The 20,592-nt window shown below is 44.2% G+C and overlaps 1 protein-coding gene across 5 annotated transcripts in view; it reads left to right on the top strand.

The window, feature by feature from the left end:
• The window catches only part of CPED1 (cadherin like and PC-esterase domain containing 1), a 433,838-nt gene that overhangs the window by 127,537 nt on the left and 285,709 nt on the right, over positions 1–20,592 (top strand). For all 5 annotated transcript variants that reach the window (XM_088457671.1, XM_088457670.1, XM_088457669.1 and 2 more), the window contains one exon: positions 11,836–11,988. In XM_088457671.1, the coding sequence (XP_088313797.1) occupies positions 11,836–11,988 (153 nt within the window). The remainder of the gene's footprint in view (positions 1–11,835; positions 11,989–20,592) is intronic.

The raw sequence follows: 20,592 nt of genomic DNA, 5'->3' as shown, positions 1-20,592 counted from the left end.
CCCCCCCCTAGTGCCTGAGCCTAACCTCCCCCTCCCCGCACCCTAAACCTAACATCCCCTCCCCGGTGCCTAAACCTAGCCTCCCCCCTAGTGCCTAAACCTAACCTCCACCCTTCCCGCACCCTAATCCTAACACTCCCTCTCCCTAGTGCCTAACAATAACCCCGCACCCTATCCCTAACCTCCCCCTAACACCCCGATACTTACCTTCGGGATGCCGACGGTTGGGATACTGGTGCCGTGATCCTGACCTGTTGGGATTTCGGTGCCGGTATTTAGACCATCGGCATCCTGCACGCCGGGATGCCGATTACATCCCCTCCTGGAACAGCTTCAGATTTCAAGTGGAATACTTACCTTGGAAAGCTGATGCATTTAGAATAGCATACATACTGTAAGATACAGTACATACAGTATTAGACTAAATATGGCAAGAGATTCTAAAGTGTATCTATAATGCATGAAACAATGTGTCAAAAGTGTCATGTGGCTTCATGCAAAGTGCATATGTATGATTAATGCCTTAAGATGTTAAGGGTAATTAACAAATACAGAGAAATGAAGCCTACAGCACAAATACTATTTCTTCTCCTTTTGTTGTGTAGTGCACATATTTTTCATAACTGCACCTGTCTATACAGATACATGCATGTGAAAGCACAAAGTGGGGGAGCTAACTATTTCTGCTTCTGAAGGGCGGATCAGAGCACTCTATGCAGAATACAGCCTGGTCATATTAATCTGCCTGATTCATCACAAAGATGCAAATATGAGAGTCTGTGTTTCGGGATGAGTTGCTCCAGTGAAGTCAGGGGTGGAGACATTTGAAAGGTGTTTCTGATTTATAGATTGGAAACACAGATTTTTTTTGACGTGCCAAATGACCTGACACATTTTCAGAGGTGGTGATGACTGGGACATTGCATTAACTGTGATTTATTTTGTGTTTTTTATATGGCAAAGTACACTGAAGACGACTTTAATGAGTGACATATTTCTATAATGCCGTTGTCTAAGCCGGGCACAACATATACCAAATGGTCTATAGATTTGCAGACAAATATTTGCATTGTAATTGGTTGCTTAGTTGCGGAGTTATGTGGTAAAACGTCTGCCCGCCATTTGCAGTACATCACCATTGTGAATACAAGAGAGTGGAGCGCAAATAGAATTCATATACATTTAATAGAAAAATTGTCTAAAATTCAATTAGAAATATGTCGTATTAAATCAACAATAATAAAATGCATAAAAGTATCTTAACAGATCTCTCATCAACCTCAAATTCTCACATATAGTGAAATCAAGCAAACAATAAATATTACTGAAATCGCATGATGAGTAACAATAATGCAAAAATGGGGTACACTGTTGGTATTATTCCAAAAAGTGAGTGTTGTAATGAATCACTTTTACATTTGGATAGTTCAGTTTCCGGGTGGGCTTAGAATAAGCCAGACTCTGTTAGGGGCATAAGTATCAAAGCTTGATGTGAGATAAAATTGTGAGATACATATCACCAACCAATCAGCTTCTAACTTACATTTTGCAGGCTGTGTTTAAGAAATGATAGTTTGGAGCTGATTGGTTGGTGATATATATTTCACAATTTTATCTCACATCAAGCTTTGATACATATGCCCCTTAATATGTTCAGTCAATAAACCAGTGCTTTCTTTAATGATATCCCTGCACTGATTGTTAGTTATATAAATATTATCCAGATAGAACCGATAATAATCGAAATGGGTTTAACCAGAGAAGAGTGGTGACCGTCACTTTGGAGAAATAGTGGTTACTTAGCTGATTTTCGTGTTGTTTAAAGACAGCCTGTGTAAACCTGATCAATACTCCTCCCGGTCCCGCCCTAGTATGTGCAGAGGGCACTGTCCGGATTGCCGCTCCGGTGAAGTAAGGTGGACGTGTGGAGGGAATCTTTACACCCGGTCTGTGCTGGAATGGCTCTCCCTATCTTGCACCGGTGCGCTGTTATGAGGGGATGAAGAGACCAGTTCGCTTCCACTCTTATCACGCTATGTCGGGATGCAATATAGCCGATAGATGGACAACTAATAAAAGTCTGAGTTGTCACTTGCGGCAAAGTTCTCTGTATGGCCGTGTACAAGTAAGATATTCTAACGCGTTTCTCGGCCTTAAGTCATCTGGCCGTTTCCTCAGAGGTAATCACTACCGCTGCAAGACGGGGAGACCCTTTCCAGCACAGACCGGGTGTAATTGCCCTCCCCCAATTTAAAATAATTTTGACACCCCCTGGCTGAGCAGCTGGTACAGCACTTTCAAGGAATGGTGCCTATAGGTGCTTTTAGATAGGGCTGTGTGCTAAGGTTTGGTGCAGTTACCCACTCATAGGCAAATGCAGGGGAGGGTTTCGTTTGCCTGGAAACCCCACTCCCCAGCACACACCATGACCATAATAGAAATAGTAATATAATAGAATGTTACTAGTGCTGCATGTTCTTCTCAGTATCACAAATGAAATGATTAGCACCAACTGTGGATCTTTTAAAATGTGTCAGCCAGTAATAAATATACCTGTGCACCAACTAGGAGATGTGGAAAACATGCACTGTTAGGGGTGCACTGCTATAGACCATCAATAAGGTTAATAATTAATACTGTATAATAATACACTATCCAGTACATAAGGAGACCCGATATGTACTTATGTGTCCAGGGCAGTGCTAAGTTCTTCTGCTGCTCCCCCAGACTCCTGGACTTGCTCCAATGCTCAGGAATGGTGCCCACATCTGAAAATAAAACATTCTGCTCAGACAGGATGGACCTACTGCCTCATCTAATGGCATACTGTGATCGCTGGTCCTGTATATGCTGGATTATGCAACACAATAGACTTTGTATGTAACATATTAAAGCTAATTATGTCTTCTTCATGGACTGGCCACACTCACTTTAAAATCAAGCATTTGGAAACCCCCTGTAGAAATCCTGCTTTTGCCACTGCCACTGATATTCATGGTCCACATTAATTCTGGTCTAATTGTCCAAATTAATTTTCCTTGTTCCAGCTGCAGTTTTTGGACCCGTCAGTGGCCTCTGGGTTCTGGGCAGATTTAACCACATTTTGAAATATCCTCTTCTTGTAATTCTTGTGAGAGGATTCTGTTTGCAGCAATTTCCAGCAGTGCATTAGATCATTGCCACCCGACTCACCTCACATTACTTTGAACCGGGCCCAAGTAGCTGTACTGCAGTGCTATTGAGGTTTCTAAACTCATCTGAGCTGAGAATCTCAATGTTAATAAAACGGGAAGATAATCCATCTGACTAAATGATCTCACATTCAGGAATATATAAATCTTCAGAAATGAGTCCCAATGGGATTTCTTTATGATTCTCCCTGCTGCAAAGCTGCTTAGTTATACACTATAAAATAGGATCAGATTTATTCCATATATAATAGTTTTGTTTTGAATCATTTCCAGTGTTATAATGTAGCGAAAGCCCAATACAAAAATGTATAGTGCTACTAGTGGCCAACATGGTATTCTCAGTTATGATCCTGCTTAAAGTATTAGACTCGTCAAAGTGTTATTTTCTAAGTTTATAAATATACAGGTTTGATTATATTTACTGTTTTATTTGATAAATAGCTATTTCCTCTCATTCAAATGCTTGCGCAGGTAAGAAGATGTGTGCTTCAGCCCTATGTGATCATGCTTCAGGAAGGAGCCACTGCAGAGGTGCCCCATAGACATAGCCTGCACACAGGGTCTCATTCAGACCCACTCGCGAGCGCTGTATGCTCGCAAGTGGGTCGATGTTACCCAAATGCGCATGCACACGACGGAGGCGCCTCCGTCGTGCGCATGCACGAGACCCGGCGAGCGACGGGGAAGCCGTCACTCGGGGTCTCGCACCAAAGGGGGCGTGCTGTCGATGGTGAGTGACAGCACGCCCCCTTTGGTGGGCGTGCCAGAGGCGTGGCTGCCCAGACGGAGGCGTTCCCATGGGAACGCCTACCGTCTGGGTCCGGCCCCACTGACATCACTAGTGATGTCAGTGGGAGTGTTTTTGGCTCTGATAGAGCCAAAAGCACTACTGGGCTTGAGGCAGCGAGACCCTACCACAAGTGTCTCGTCATAAGCCTGATGGTCGCAGTGGTCTTGACCATCGCTACCATCTTTTTGGCCGTTCGCATAAGCTGTGGGTGGTCACCCACAGCTATGCGAGCGGCCAGGAGGCCGCTCCATTTTAAGCTAGGCCGGCCCTGATTCAGAGCGAGCGCTCTGGTAAGAGCATCCGGCTCTGAATCAGGCCCACTGTACGGGTGATTCAGAGGTGGACACTATTGCAGTAGCGGACACATCCTTTGTTGCAGCCGCTCCTGCATCTTTATTCTAATGCTGCGGCAGATGGGCGTTCTATTGAGATGTCATTGCCTGATTCACACTGCAGTTATGCGTACAAAGACACACTATAGGTGCACCATTGGCCACGCCAGCCGACATTGCACCTGCTCCATTGTAGGCGTAGAATGTCTGACTGAACATGGACAATGGTGTTGGTACAACTGCGCCCACTTCTGGTAGCCACACCCCAGTAACCAGTCAGAAATGCCCATCAAAATTGCATGGATCTGCATGCAATGTCGATCTGTATCTCTGTGCAGTTTCCATTGGGACGCATGAGCAGTACGACTCAGGCGCCTGCTCAGAGAGAAACCATTGTCCACTTGCATCCTATGGCTTCCCTATGTCCTCCTCTGATTCATCCCCTATGTCTATAGTTTTCCATATACAACTAGCAGACACTTTGGAGATAGTCAAGACACCAGATGCTGTAGTAAATGAGGGGGAGGACTTCTACTGACAAAGGATTATAATTGAGCTGCATACAAAAAAATATAATGTTTTGAGCGGCATTAAGTTTACACCTTGTTGTAGGTTGGGAGAAGAAAAACAAGTCTTGCTTGTTGTATACAGGTAAACTTTGTTCAGGCTTCAGAACTTTGGGCCTGATTCATTGATGCTGTACTGATATTTACGCAGTTGTCCAATGTTTTGCATGCATCTTAGTCGTACGGCATGCATCCCAGTTATTGACAGTTAGGGACCATTTGTGGGTGGTAACTGAAGGGTGGTTAGAACAATGTGGGCATGTAGCAACTGTTTCATAGGCATGTTGGGTCCAGCGACTGAGTCTTTCTTTGCAGTTTCTCTGGTGCGGCATTTTAGGGCCTGATTCCGACTATCACAGCATGCAGGAGCGAGATCACAGATTAGGATCTGCACGTGCGCAGTGCGATATACTGTATGCACATGCACAGATCACAAAAACATTGCAGTATTGCAAAAATCTCTCAATACCGTGTCTGAATCAGGCCCTTAGTTCCGTTGCCCATTCTGTGGGACCACTCAGGACTGTGATAATCAAATAATCTGTGACCGGTGCTGCATCTTTGTATACAGATGTTCCAACTTTTTACACAGATGCTTGGATTTGTAAAGCCGCAGGTGGGATTCTCAATACATCTCCTAGTGGCTGCGACATTTGCATATTTTCGCATCGCAGCTGCGTACACAGACACATCATTGGTGGCATTAGCCATTTTTTCTTAAATGCAGATCTGGGGATAAAGGTTCATAGTTGTTGCCACTTACCTGATCACTAGCAATATAAATATGTCCTGTACTCTGACAGCAGCACAGCTAGTCAAACCCCTGTCACCTGACAAGTCAGATTCATTTCATAAAACTCATCCAACTGACCTCCAGGCACTTCCCATCCATGTGGAAACAGTACCCTGCTTCATTGTCTGGACCTAAACTGTTGAAGTGACAATGACCATTATGAGCTATCCATATTTAGAATCATCAAACTGGCAGAACTTGCTGGTAAAAGAACAGTAAATGTGGTTAGGCCGCTAACAGTTATATATACAGTACACAAGCTAATAAGAAATAGCTTGCCAGTAAGTGGGCTACTTTACATACAAGTATTACTTTTACTATTGATGTCTATAAAAAGTTAATCAAAGCAACCATTTCAGTAGCAGCACCTGCAGAAGTTATGTATTGGACACTATAGGACATAACACTGCATATAATATACCTCTATAATATTAGATTATACAAAGCCCATATAATATATTTTTTATGTATTTTATATGTTTTTTAAGAAACAATATAGTAGTTGGGAAAATGCACCATGAAGATAATGTTTTGTGTATATTACTTCCCCCTATTTAGTGTTTTTTTCTTGTAGGCTTTCACTATATTTTTCTGCAATTGTCTAAAGGCCAATGGTATAAATATGAGTATGTACATGGCTTTCTACATTTAACTGAGAGCAGAGGCTTCCTGATCATTTTATCAGTGTGTATTAAATCCACATGACACATGAACGTATTGGGAACCATCTGAGGTAGCAGCTTTCTTGTCAATGCTTTATGTTCAGGTGTAAAATATATATATACATCCAACAATTTTACATACAGGTATAAACAACAGACATCTAGCCCACACTTGGGGCATTTCATCTCTGGACCCCTCTATATCCAATGCAGTGGCAAACGCAGTATTTCTAGAGGGGGTTCCAAATGCTTGATTTTAGAGTGTGTGTGGCCAGTCCATGAAGAGGGCATAATTACCACTTATCTCGCTTTAATATGTATCATACAAAGTGTATTGTGTGTCATAATTCCTGCATATACAGGACCAGTGATCACAGTAAGCCATTAGATGCGGCAGTAGGGCCATCCTATCTGAGCTGAATGTTTTTTTGCAGATGTGGGCTCCATTCCAGAGCATTGGAGCAAGTCCAGAGTCTGGAGGAGCAGCAGAAGAACTTAACACTGCCCTGGACATATATGTGCATATCGTCCGTCTCCTTATGTACTGGATAGTTTATTATTATACAGTATTAATAATTAAGCCTATTGATGGTCTATAGCAGTGCACCACTAACAGTGCATGTTTTCCACATCTCCTAGTTGGTGCACAGTTGTATTTATTACTGGCTGACATGTTAAAAGATCCACAAGTGGTGCTAATCATATCATTTGTGATACTGAGAAGAACATGCAGCACTAGTAACATTCTATTATATTACTATTTATATTGTGGTCATTGTGTGGACTGGGGAGGGGGGTTTCCAGGCAGCCAGAAACCCCCCCTGCATTTGCCTATGGCACTATTCATTTCGCGTTTGAATAGAATTGAGCCCTTTGTTTAAGTTTTGAGAGGTAAGTTGCTTCAGAGACTATTTGTTGTCATAATAAGGAGAGTGGAATTCCTATAATTCACATTAGATACATTTTATTACAGATACCTTATATCTGTTTTACCTGTTTAGTAGCGCACACAGGGGGGTTTCTGAGTACCCAGAAACCCCATCTGACAGCCTCGAGAGCAGGCACCATGTCCTTAAGCCCCGGCAAAATGCTGCGATTCGCATACTAATAGGGAGGAGGCAGAACCAATATGACACAATTCTATTAGAATTGCATCATTTGGCTCCGACCACTGTTGATTGACCCACGAATCACGGCATTTTGCCGCTACGGGTAGGGGCCTAATTACATGATGCCAGCCTGCTAGGTCCTGACCCTGCAGCTGCTGCAAGGTAAGTTGTGTGTAATGTATGTGTGACATATGTATGTCTGTGTACATATGTATGTATATATGCATGTATATTATGTGTGTGGAAACCCCCTTGTAAAAATCCAGCATTTGCCCCTGAGCGCCGGGAAGGAGCTCCCGGAGCTATTCAATTCAGCTCGCTATTAAGCCTGACTGAAGGATTTCTTCTCACATCCCTCCGCGATGTAGTTTTCTGCCCTTAGCGCAGTGGAAACAGCATCGCGGCAGGCACTTAAGTCGGAGAATACTGATTCTCTCGACTAAGCACCTTGTTTAAGGTGCGTGAATGAGCATTCTCCAACATAACATCACGCGGAATTGAATAGCTCTGGGAGCTCCTTCTCAGCGCTATTCAATTCACGTTGAATTGAATTGAGCCCCAAGAGAGATACATAATTGTAGTATTTTACATTAAATGTATCAAATAACTAACCATAAGAATCCCACATCTGCATAAGTGTGATTAAAAGATATTGTAATTATCACATACATATAAATAACACTTACTATAAGATACACAAAAGCACACACTAAAAAACAAACTTTTAATCAATTATCTGTTTATTTTTCGATACATCTTAGTATTTTTTATGTTCCTATTATTTCACTGATGTTTATTGAATTACTTGTTAAAATATAAACTTTATTATTTATTTATAAGTACACAGCACATAAACAACTCCCTTTTAGCTCATTGTAGATTATAGCTGAAAAGCACAGGATCATCTTACTTACCCCAAAATGTTACGACTTTCACTAGGATACTCTTTGTATTGCACAGTGGGCCGGATTCAGAGCCGCTCGTAAGCGGCCGCTCGTTCGCTCCGAGAGATATTCGCACATCTGCGCATGCGTATGGGTCGTAATGCGCATGCGCCAACCAGTCAGTGCGGTCGGAAATCGTGTGTTCGCAAAATAGCGAGTGCCTGCTAATTTGAGTGACAGGATGAGGCATTTGTGGGTGGTAACAGGGGAAGGTGCTTGAAAACGGGGAGTGGAGATCCGAACGCAGGCGTGCCAAATGGTCAAAACGGGCGTTTTAAGGGTGTGCATAATTAACAAAGCAGCGTCATCAGCCACGTCACTTGGTTGTCTCTTAGCCTGAACTGTTCGCATGATTGCGGTAGGAAAATCCAACCACAAGCACTGCGAGCAGTTCAGACGCCTTTCGATGTACTCGATTAATCTAATAAATAGCGGAGATGACGTATGATGCGAACGGCCATGGGGCGTCTTTACAAAATAGCGAGCGCATGTTTCGCTCGCTCGCTCAGACATAGAGGCGTCAACAGACCGCAAAGAGCGAGCGCTCAATTTAAATAGCCGTCCCCTTTTTCTGAACGAGCGAGCGCAAATAGTGTCTGGCTCTGAATCAGGCCCAGTATTCACTAGGAAAATCAGGGTATTGTATGAGGCTATTTTGATGCTCTCTGTATTGATTATTAAGCTGCTCTCTGTATTTTATGGTAATCACTAGGATGCTCTGTGTATTGTATGATGGTCACTAAGATGCTGTCTTTACCATATATCAGCCATTAGGTTGGTCTCTGTATTATATGGTGGTCACTATAATTTTTTGTATTATTTAGTGGTCATTAAGATCTCATCTGTATTACATATTGGTCACTAGAATGCTCTCTGTATTGTATTGTTGTCACTAAAATGCTCTCTGTATTGTAAAGTGGTAATAAGGATTCTCTGTATTTTGTATGTTGCTCAATAGGATGCTCTCTTATTGGATATCAGTAACTAGGATGCTATTAGTATTGTATAGTGGTTAGTAGGTTGCTCTGTGTATTTTATGGCAGTTACTAAGATGCTCTCTATTGTATTGCAGTCTCTGGAATGCTATCTGTATTGTATGGCAGTCTGGAATGCCTTCTCTAATGTAAATCAGTCTCTTGAATGCTCTTTATATTGTACATTGGGCTTTGTAGTGTACATCAATCTTTGGAATGCTCTCTGTATTGTATATTTATCTCTGGAATGCTTATTGGTCTCCTAAAAAAATCTGCTATTGTATATCAATCTCTTGGATGGGCTTGTATTGTATATATGTCCCTAAAATGCCTCCTGTTGTTGTGGCTCTAAACATAAACATTAGTGGTGGGGATTAGTTTAGAGTAGCCAAAATCCTACTTTTCACATACTGTCCAAGATTCTTAAGAGACTTCAATTAAAAAAAACAAACAAAGGTATTGTAATGACATTTTGCAAGGATAAAAATGCGTTTTGATTCTATTTTAGTTTTGGTAATTTATATACACAGTGCATAAAATGTATAGTTCTTGGTTATTTTTTTTAGGGGTGGCTTTACCCAAATGTGAGCATGATTTACTCATGATTCACTCATAAGTTTTAGTAAGGTGTGGTTTGGGGTAAAAGTAAATTGTTAATTTTCATTTTATTCCTGTATTGTGTTCCCCTTAGACTGTTCAGTATATAAAGTATACAATATATAAAGTAAATCTGTGTTATGGACATTTCAAGTTAGTGAATTTGATATACTGCCACAATGAGCATCTATTGTTATTTTTGCTTTTCAGTGCTTTGCACACTTCGGGGTAAATTTACTAAGATTCGTTCTGGTCCCGATTTGTCCTGTTTTTCAACTTTGATAGGATCAATCAAAAAGGGCCGTGTTTTTCACTTTCAAAACCAGGAATTTACCAAGCTCCCAGTTTTGACGGGATCGTTTTGTTTGATGGTGTATTTGATCAATCCTGTCGTGTTGAAGCCCCGAGTTCCCTGCCCGACTTTCTCTCCCGAGCAAGCAGCCTGCACATATCAGTGAAATATGTGCAGGCTGCTTGTTTGTTTTTTTATATGTCTTTTTTTAACTATTTATTTTACAGTGGGGGTACAGGTGCCGGCCGCCTGCTGGCACTTGTAGTTCCACAAGTGCCAAAGGGGAGGCATGCTGGCACCTGTAGTTCCACTGTAAAGTACAATAGTTTTCAACCTTTTTAACACATTATTACCCCTGTACCCACCACTCCAGGGGTGTGGGGAAGAGCTCCGGGCTTCAGACCAAGCCTGGGGTGCTCAGGAGATGAGGGACCCCTTTTTTGGGGGGTCCCCACCTCCCCTGAGATCCCCGGCTTGGCCTGACCAGCTTGGAGTGCGAATACTTTGGCCATGGAGACCTAGTAATAGGGTCTCCTGGCTGTGGCATTACACCTTGGTCGGTTTGGGTCCGGGTTCTGGTTTTAAATATAGGGGGACCCATTCGCATTTTTTTCCCCCTATATTTAAAACCAGGACTGGCCCTACAGCCAGGTGCGGGTTCCTAAATTACAGTGGAACCTTATATGTTTTGTTCGCCGTCATTTTTGGAACTAGGTCTGGCTGACCAGTCCGGGGCTGGTTATGCTTTTGGGAAGGACCCCACGTCAATTTTATCAGAAAAATTAACCCTTAAAACACATTTTTCATTGTTAGACATGCACAAATCACACTGATGATTTGTGTATGTTTGATGGAATTTCGCAGCTCAGGAGGTGGTGCATTTGTTAAATTCTATTGACTCCCCGATTTGGCTGTAAAAATGGCCAAATATAACAAAATGAATAATGGTAAATTCCCGATTTAGGCTGAAAAGAATGACAAGTAGTTCCGATTTGAGCCGATGGTGAATTAATTTCTAGTGATAAAAAAGGCCAAATTTGCAACAATAATACACCCGATTTCACCCGCAAAAGATTAAAAAATCACCCGAGTTTAATGATAGTAAATTCCCGATAAGCAGAAAAGTGATATTTTCACCCAAGACAGCAATCTCGGACCAACGCGAATCTTAGTAAATTTACCCCTTCTAGTAGATTATTACATTACCTAGATTACTATTTTCGTAAATAGAAAGCAGGAATTCTAAATATGGTGCAAAGTACATATACGAAACAATAGTGTTTTGATTGTCTCGAAAGGGATATTTTACAAAAACTGCTTCTGCAGAAACTTATTTTGTATGTTCATCTTCCTCAGCAAACAAGCACACTCTTCCTGTCCTCCAAAAGGCTTAACCTTGTCCTGCAGAGGAGCAAGTTTGATGGACCTTTCCAGTGCAAAGAATACCTTCACATTTAAACAGCCCATATGGCATTCCAAACTCATTTAAACAACTGACTTTTGCTATTGTGTATACTACAGATGGGGAGTGTGCTATGTGTGTTACTTCTAATAACATATAGTATAACTTTGTCTTGTTTCCAAGGTAAAAGAACAGTTTGAGTTCAGTAGTCTAAATCTGGAAGATCACATTACAATGGAAATCATTTTGGAAGATGTATTTAAATTTATATTCCAAAACAACTCACTTGACTTTGTAGAAGTACTAGAAAACGTCCATAAAAGTCCTTCTACAAAGGTAAGTCTTCTCATTTAAAACCTATTATTAATATCTATTGTGTATGTGGAAAGAGACCAACCTTATAAAATGTTTTAGATTTCAACATGTCCTGGCATTCTGTCCAAGGCAGTTTCAGACTACTACCATTCAGACCGTTGAAGCTTCTGGCTAGTTAATTGACACTGTGGGGCTTGCTATTCTGTCATTCGTGCGTTACACCCCCAGCATGTTTCCTTCAGATAGGAGACAACTCCATTTCATGTGTACATGTGTACTCAGAATCTTTATACATAGCTTTAACTGTGCTTTCCTGATTTATCTATCTATCTATCTATCTATCTATCTATCTATCTATCTATCTATCTATCTATCTGTCTGTCTGTCTGTCTGTCTGTCTGTCTGTCTGTCTGTCTGTCTGTCTGTCTATCTATCTACACTCACACACTCATCAACATACTGTAGACAATTTCAACTTGCAATAAACAATAGTAACTAGGGGTGTGCACCGGCCACTTTTCGTGTTTTGTGTTTTGGTTTTGGATCTGGATCTTTCTTCGTGTTTTGGATCTGGATTGGTTTTGCCAAAACCACCCTTCCGTGTTTTGGGTTCTGGGTTTTGTGTTTTGGATCTGTATTTTTTTGAAAAAAAGCATAAAAACAGCTAAAATCACAGAATTTGTAGGTTTTTCTGCTTCTATGCTATTATTAACCTCAATAACCTTAATTTCCACTCATTTCCAGTCTATTCTGAACACTGAACACCTCACAATAGTGTTTTTATGTCCAAAAGGTTGCACCGAGGTAGCTGGATGACTATGCTAAGCGACACGAGTGGGCGGCACAAACACGTGACCCATCTAGGCGTGAAACTGCAGTGGCAGACAGGATGGCAGTTTGAAAAACTAGGCCCCAAACTGTACATAATGCAAAGAAAAAAAAGAGGTGCAAGATGGAATTGTCCTTTGGCCCTCCCACCCACCCTTATGTTGTATAAACAGGACATGCACACTTTAATAAACCAATCATTTCAGCGCCAGGGTCTGCCACACAACTGTGGCTGAAATGATTGGTTCGTTTGGGCCCCCACAAAACAAGCTGGCAATTAATCTGTCCCTGCACAAACTGGCTCTACGGAGGCAAGATGTCATCCTCATCCTCTTCATCCACCGATTCCTCACCCTCTTCAGTGTGTACATCCTCATCCTCACAGAGTATTAATTCATCCCCGCTGGAACCACAGGTCACTCTGTACGTTCTGGAGGATAGTCTCCCTGGAAGAGTTGATAATTCATTTTATGAACATCATCTTCTCCACATTTTGTGGAAGCAACCTCCTACGCCTTTCGCTGACAAGGTTCCCGGCTGCACTAAACACTCTTTCGGAGTACACACTGGAGGGGGGGCAACTCATGTAAAATAGAGCCAGTTGGTACAGGGACCTCCAAATTGCTTCTTTTTCTTGCCAGTACAGGTACGGACTGTCTGACATGCCTACTTGGATGCTATCACCGATGTTATCCTTTAACAGACAGATGCACGCTTGTCGCTGCTGCTTTGAGGATGCAAGTGCGGCTACAGCCCACACAATTCACAAAGACAGAAAAAAAAAAGAATATTTTTATTGTTTGTGGAGCGCACTTTGAGGGTTACACCACCCTTTAACAGACAGACGCACGCTTGTCGCTGCTGCTTTGAGGATGCAAGTGCGGCTACAGCCCACACAATTCACAAAGACAGAAAAAAGAAGAAGAATATTTTTATTGTTTGTGTAGCACACTTTGAGGGTGTCACCACCCTTTAACAGACAGACGCACGCTTGTCGCTGCTGCTTTGAGGATGCAAGTGCGGCTACAGCCCACACAATTCACAAAGACAGAAAAAAAAAGAACAATATTTTTATTGTCTGTGTAGCACACTTTGAGGGTGTCACCACCCTTTAACAGACAGACGCACGCTTGTCGCTGCTGCTTTGAGGACAGTATCATTTGCAGTGACAGTAGACTTGTCAGAAATTGTTGGCACGTCCTTCAGTCCGGACCAGATGTCCAAACCAGCCCTTGACTTATGACACAGGCGCACGCTTGGCGCTGCTACTATGTTGATGCACGTGCGGCTACATAGCACACAAGTCACAAACACATTAAAAAAATAGTTTTTTATTTTTTGGAGCACTTTGAGGGTTACACCACCCTTTAACAGACAGACGCACGCTTGTCGCTGCTGCTTTGAGGATGCAAGTGCGGCTATAGCCCACACAATTCACAAAGACAGAAAAAAAAGAACAATATTTTTATTGTTTGTGTAGCACACTTTGAGGGTGTCACCACCCTTTAACAGACAGACGCACGCTTGTCGCTGCTGCTTTGAGGATGCAAGTGCGGCTACAGCCCACACAATTCACAAAGACAGAAAAAAGAAGAAGAATATTTTTATTGTTTGTGTAGCACACTTTGAGGGTGTCACCACCCTTTAACAGACAGACGCACGCTTGTCGCTGCTGCTTTGAGGATGCAAGTGTGGCTACAGCCCACACAATTCACAAAGACAGAAAAAAAAGAACAATATTTTTATTGTCTGTGTAGCACACTTTGAGGGTGTCACCACCCTTTAACAGACAGACGCACGCTTGTCGCTGCTGCTTTGAGGACAGTATCATATGCAGTGACAGTAGACTTGTCAGAAATTGTTGGCACGTCCTTCAGTCCGGACCAGATGTCCAAACCAGCCCTTGACTTATGACACAGGCGCACGCTTGGCGCTGCTACTATGTTGATGCACGTGCGGCTACATAGCACACAAGTCACAAACACATTAAAAAAATAGTTTTTTATTTTTTGGAGCACTTTGAGGGTTACACCACCCTTTAACAGACAGACGCACGCTTGTCGCTGCTGCTTTGAGGATGCAAGTGCGGCTACAGCCCACACAATTCACAAAGACAGAAAAAAAAGAACAATATTTTTATTGTTTGTGTAGCACACTTTGAGGGTGTCACCACCCTTTAACAGACAGACGCACGCTTGTCGCTGCTGCTTTAAGGATGCAGGTGCGGCTACAGCCCACACATTTCACAAAGACCGAAAAAAAAAGAACAATATTTTTATTGTTTGTGTAGCACACTTTGAGGGTGTCACCACCCTTTAACAGACAGACGCACGCTTGTCGCTGCTGCTTTAAGGATGCAGGTGCGGCTACAGCCCACACATTTCACAAAGACAGAAAAAAAAAGAACAATATTTTAATTGTTTGTGTAGCACACTTTGAGGGTGTCACCACCCTTTAACAGACAGACGCACGCTTGTCGCTGCTGCTTTAAGGATGCAGGTGCGGCTGCAGCCCACACATTTCACAAAGACCAAAAAAAAAAGAACAATATTTTTATTGTTTGTGTAGCACACTTTGAGGGTGTCACCACCCTTTAACAGACAGACGCACGCTTGTCGCTGCTGCTTTAAGGATGCAGGTGGAATCTAGACGGGATTTGGAACCGGGGACACACTACCTCATCAATTGTCTAAATCCCACAGCACTAATGGCGGATACCGGACGCACGTCTAACACCAACATAGCAGTCAAGGCCTCAGTTATATGTTTTGCTTCAGGATGACTGCTGTCATACTTCATCATCATCGCTAGGGACTGTTGGAGGGTCAATTGTTTAGTAAAAGTAGTGATGTTCCTACTTCCTCTCTGGGATGATGAACAACTCCCAGCAGCAGCAATAGCACTAGGAGGAAGTGGTTCTTGATCTTTCCCTATTTTATTTTTATCTGAGAAAGTTTGGTCCTCCATTTATGTTATATTGATATATATATGTGCGGCTAAAGCGCACAGAAACACAGAAAATATTTTTTTATTTTTGCTGGAGAGTAGTGCACTTTGTGGGTTACACCACCCTTTAAGAAATGAGCCAGCCGGCTCTTTACTTATGGGACACAGGCGCACGCTTGGCGCTGCTCCTTTGTTGATGCACGTGCAGCCACAGTGCACACAAGTCACAAACACAGAAAATATATATTTTTTGGGTTTGGAGTGTACTTTGGGGGTTACAGCACCCTTTAACGGTCAAGCCAGCCGGCCCTTTACTTAGGACACAGGCGCACGCTTGGCACTACTTTGTTGATGCACGTGCGGCTACTGCGCACAGAACTCACAAACACAGAAAATAATTTTTTTTTTGGTTTGGACTGGAGTGTACTTTGGGGGTTACAGCACCCTTTAATGGTCAAGCCAGCCGGCCCTTTACTTATGACACAGGCGCATGCTTGGCAAACTTTGTTGATGCACGTGCGGCTACTGCGCACACAATTCACAAACACAGAAAATAATTTTTTTTTTGGTTTGGACTGGAGTGTACTTTGGGGGTTACAGCACCCTTTAACGGTCAAGCCAGCCGGCCCTTTACTTATGACACAGGCGCACGCTTGGCACTACTTTGTTGATGCACGTGCGGCTACTGCGCACACAATTCACAAACACAGAAAATAATTTTTTTTTTGGTTTGGACTGAAGTGTACTTTGGGGGTTACAGCACCCTTTAACGGTCAAGCCAGCCGGCCCTTTACTTATGACACAGGCGCACGCTTGGCACTACTTTGTTGATGCACGTGCGGCTACTGCGCACACAATTCACAAACACAGAAAATAATTTTTTTTTTGGTTTGGACTGGAGTGTACTTTGGGGGTTACAGCACCCTTTAACGGTCAAGCCAGCCGGCCCTTTACTTATGACACAGGTGCACGCTTGGCACTACTTTGTTGATGAACGTGCGGCTACTGCACACACAATTCACAAACACAGAAAATAATTTTTTTTTTGGTTTGGACTGGAGTGTACTTTGGGGGTTACAGCACCCTTTAACGGTCAAGCCAGCCGGCCCTTTACTTATGACACAGGCGCATGCTTGGCACTAATTTGTTGATGAACGTGCGGCTACTGCGCACACAATTCACAAACACAGAAAATAATTTTTTTTTTGGTTTGGACTGGAGTGTACTTTGGGGGTTACAGCACCCTTTAACGGTCAAGCCAGCCGACCCTTTACTTATGACACAGGCGCACGCTTGGCACTTCTTTGTTGATGCACGTGCGGCTACTGCGCACACAATTCACAAACACACAAAAAATATTATTTTTTTAGCACTTGGGGGGAGCACCCCTGATGGACAGAGTACCCCCTGGACAACACTACAGCACCCCTTTAGGACTGGGACACTGCACAGGACTTTGGAGTGGACACAGCCCCTATGGAGAACTGACTGCACAACACAGTCCAGCCAGCCCCTATGGACTTTGAAGTAGTGGACACAGCCCCTATTAACAACAGCAGCACAGCACAACACAGCCAGCCCCTATGGACTTTGAAGTAGTGGACAACAGCAGCACAGTGCAGCACAGCACAGCACAACACTACTCTGCACTACACTACACTACACTACACAGCCCAGCCAGCCCTAACTCCCACCCTCCCTCTTCACTGTCCACAGCCGAGTGAGAAAATGGTGCCGACGCGGGTACCTTATATAGGTTCCAAAACCCGCGAGACTCGGAAGGCGGGATGATGACGTTTTGCCTCGATTTCAGATCCGAGTCAGGCGGGAAAAGTCGAGCCTGACTCGGATCTGCCTCGGATCGGGGGGGCTCGGGGGGGTTCGGATTTCAGAAATCCGAACCCGCTCACCCCTAATAGTAACCAATCAGATATTTATTTCAGTTAGATTCTGACATTGGTGAATACCTGGCACACATAGAATTTGTCCTGCATTCAGTGGCATAGACTTGTATTGTATGTGTAGACTCTGGGCCTGATACCGACCCGGTCGCAAGCGCTGAGCGCTCGCAACCGGGTCGATGGTGGCCCAGAGTGCATGCGCACGACGGAGCCGGCTCCGACGTGCGCATGCGCGAGACCCGGATAGTGTCGGGCAATCCATCGCTCCGGGTCTCGCACCAAAGGGGGGCGTGCTGTCGATGGTGATTGACAGCACGCCTTCTTTGGTGGGCGTGCTGGGGGCGTGGCTGCCCAGACGGAGGCGTTCCCATGAGAATGCCTACCATTTAGGGGCGGCCCCACTGACATCACAAGTGATGTCAATGGGAGAGCTTTCGGCTCTGTTTGAGCCGAAAGCTCTCTGGGGCTTGCGGCCACGAGACCCTACCACAAGGTCTCGTCGCAAGCCTGATGGTCGCGATGGTCTTGACCATCGCGGCCATCATCCTGGCCGCTCGCATTAGCAGTGGGTGGCAACCCACAGCAATTCGAGTGGCCAGGAGGCCGCTCCATTAAAAAAAAAAAAAAGACGCCCTGATTCAGAGCGAGCCCTCTGTCAGAGCGTCCAGCTATGAATCAGGGCTTCTATTCATGTGTCTTACAATACAAAAAGGTCTCATGTACCTATTATTACTTTTCAAAGTGATAATATTGAATATTTATTCCAGACTATAGGGTGCAACCTTATTACCCCTCAGTATAGTCAGAAGATAAAAACAGCAAGTTTATCTGGTTTGCAAATGTTGTAGCCAATGACAGATCAACTAAGCCACAAACCAAATACTGTTCTCAAATGCACCGCCATATAAACTCACTCTTTTCCTCTCTGTTTTTTTGTTTTAATCAGTGAATATCCATCATTGAGGCTGATGCAGAGTTGACCGACAGTCTGTTGCAGTTGCTCCATCTTTGCATGCATAGAACAAAGGGCCTGATTCAGACCCGCTCGCAAGCGCATAGCGCTCGCAAGCGGGTCGATGGTGGCCCAGTGCGCACACACGTGAGCCCCGGAGCGAGCGCAAAAAGCACTTGCTCTGTTGCTCACTACAAAAGGGGCGGCTGTTGATGTTGATCGACAGCTCACCCCGTTTTGTAGGCGTGGCCAGGGGGTGGCTTCACAAACAGAGGCGTTCCCAAGCGAATGCCTGCCATTGTGGGCACCAGTGATGTCAGTGGGAGAGCTTCTGGCTCTATTAGAGCCAGAAGCTCTCTGGGGCTTGCGGCCACGAGACCCTACCACAAGGGTCTCGTCACAAACCCGATGGTCGCGATGGTCTTGACCATCGCGACTATCATCCTGGACGCTTGCAATAGCTGTGGGTGGTCACCCACAGCTATGCGAGTGGCCAGGGGGCCGCAACTAAAAAAACCAGCGCCCGCCCTGATTCAGGGCGAGCGCTCGCTTTTTGCGAGCGCCTCTGAATCAGGCCCAAAGTGCATGTTTTTACCTGTTTCTGGATCCCTACTTGATAACCCCTATTCTTCCTGTTGGTTTCATAGCTGTCATCATTATCAGCATACACTTGCATCAGCCCTGTCCTTGGTATAAAAGATCTGCCTATGCATATGCACAACTCTTCAATAAACATATCCTCAGTGAACGTAGCCTAAAGCCTCCTCTACGTCCCAGTTATGCCCATTCAGTCGCAGGCTGAAATGCACCTTATTATTATTATTTATTTATATGGCACCACAAGTGTTCCGCTGCCCTTACAAAGTAATATGTGTATTATTCTTATTGGCCCTTACTTGTATACACCTTTTTCTGCAGCATATGCAGTTGGAAACCACACAAGATACGCTCCACAAACATAATGTTCTCAACTCTGCACAGAGGGCCTGATTCAGACCTGGTTGCAAGCGCTGAGCGCTCGCAACCGGGTCGATGGTGGCCCAGAGTGCATGCGCACGACGGAGCCGGCTCCGTCATGCGCATGCGCGAGACCCGGATAGCGATGGGCAAGCCGTCGCTCCTGGTGGGTGGGCCGGGGGAGTGGCTGCCCAAACGGAGGTATTCCCATGTGAACGTCTCCGTTTGGAGCCGGCCCCACTGACATCACGAGTGATGTCAGTGGGAGAGATTTCAGCTCTGTTAGAGCCGAAATCTCTCTGGGGCTTGCGGCAACGAGACCCTACCACAAGGGTCTCGTCACAAGCCCGATGGTCGCGATGGTCTTGACCATCGCGACCATCTTCCTGGCCGCTCGCTATAGCTGTGGGTGGTCACCCACAGCTATGTGAGCGTCCAGGAGGCCGTTCTAAAAAAAAAAATAGCCCGGCTCTGATTCAGATTCATTAGGTTTTCTACTCATATTTCTTATTTAAACAATGATTTGGTCAGGTTGTTGCTGATACCTTAAGGGATAATGTGGTGTGTGACATCGGAGAATAGTGATGTAAAAATGGTTTAAATGTTGTATGTATTGTCCTCAGTGACATTGTTAATGATGTCATATTAACTTATGTCATCATATAACCATGTGACAACCAGTGCTATTATTCAGCAGGAACTAGGAATATATAAATATATATATATTAGGGGTGAGCGGGTTCGGATTTGACTGACTCGGATCTGAAATCGAGGCAAAACGTCATCATCCCGCCTTCCGGGTCTCGCAGGTTTTGGATCCTATTAGGGGTGAGCGGGTTCGGATTTCTGAAATCCGAACCCCCCCGAGCCCCCCCGATCCGAGTCCGATCCGAGTCAGGCTCGACTTTTCCCGCCTGACTCGGATCTGAAATCGAGGCAAAACGTCATCTTCCCGCCTTCCGAGTCTCGCGGGTTTTGGATCCTATATAAGGTACACACGTCGGCGCCATTTTCTCACTCGGCTGTGGACAGTGAAGAGGG

Source organism: Taudactylus pleione, unplaced genomic scaffold (genome assembly GCF_031769625.1).
Source record: "Taudactylus pleione unplaced genomic scaffold, aTauple2 ptg000041l, whole genome shotgun sequence".
NCBI classification, from domain to species: Eukaryota; Metazoa; Chordata; class Amphibia; order Anura; family Myobatrachidae; genus Taudactylus; species Taudactylus pleione.
Note: the sequence above shows the minus strand (reverse complement) of the source record. Positions and strands in the feature narration are given on the sequence as shown.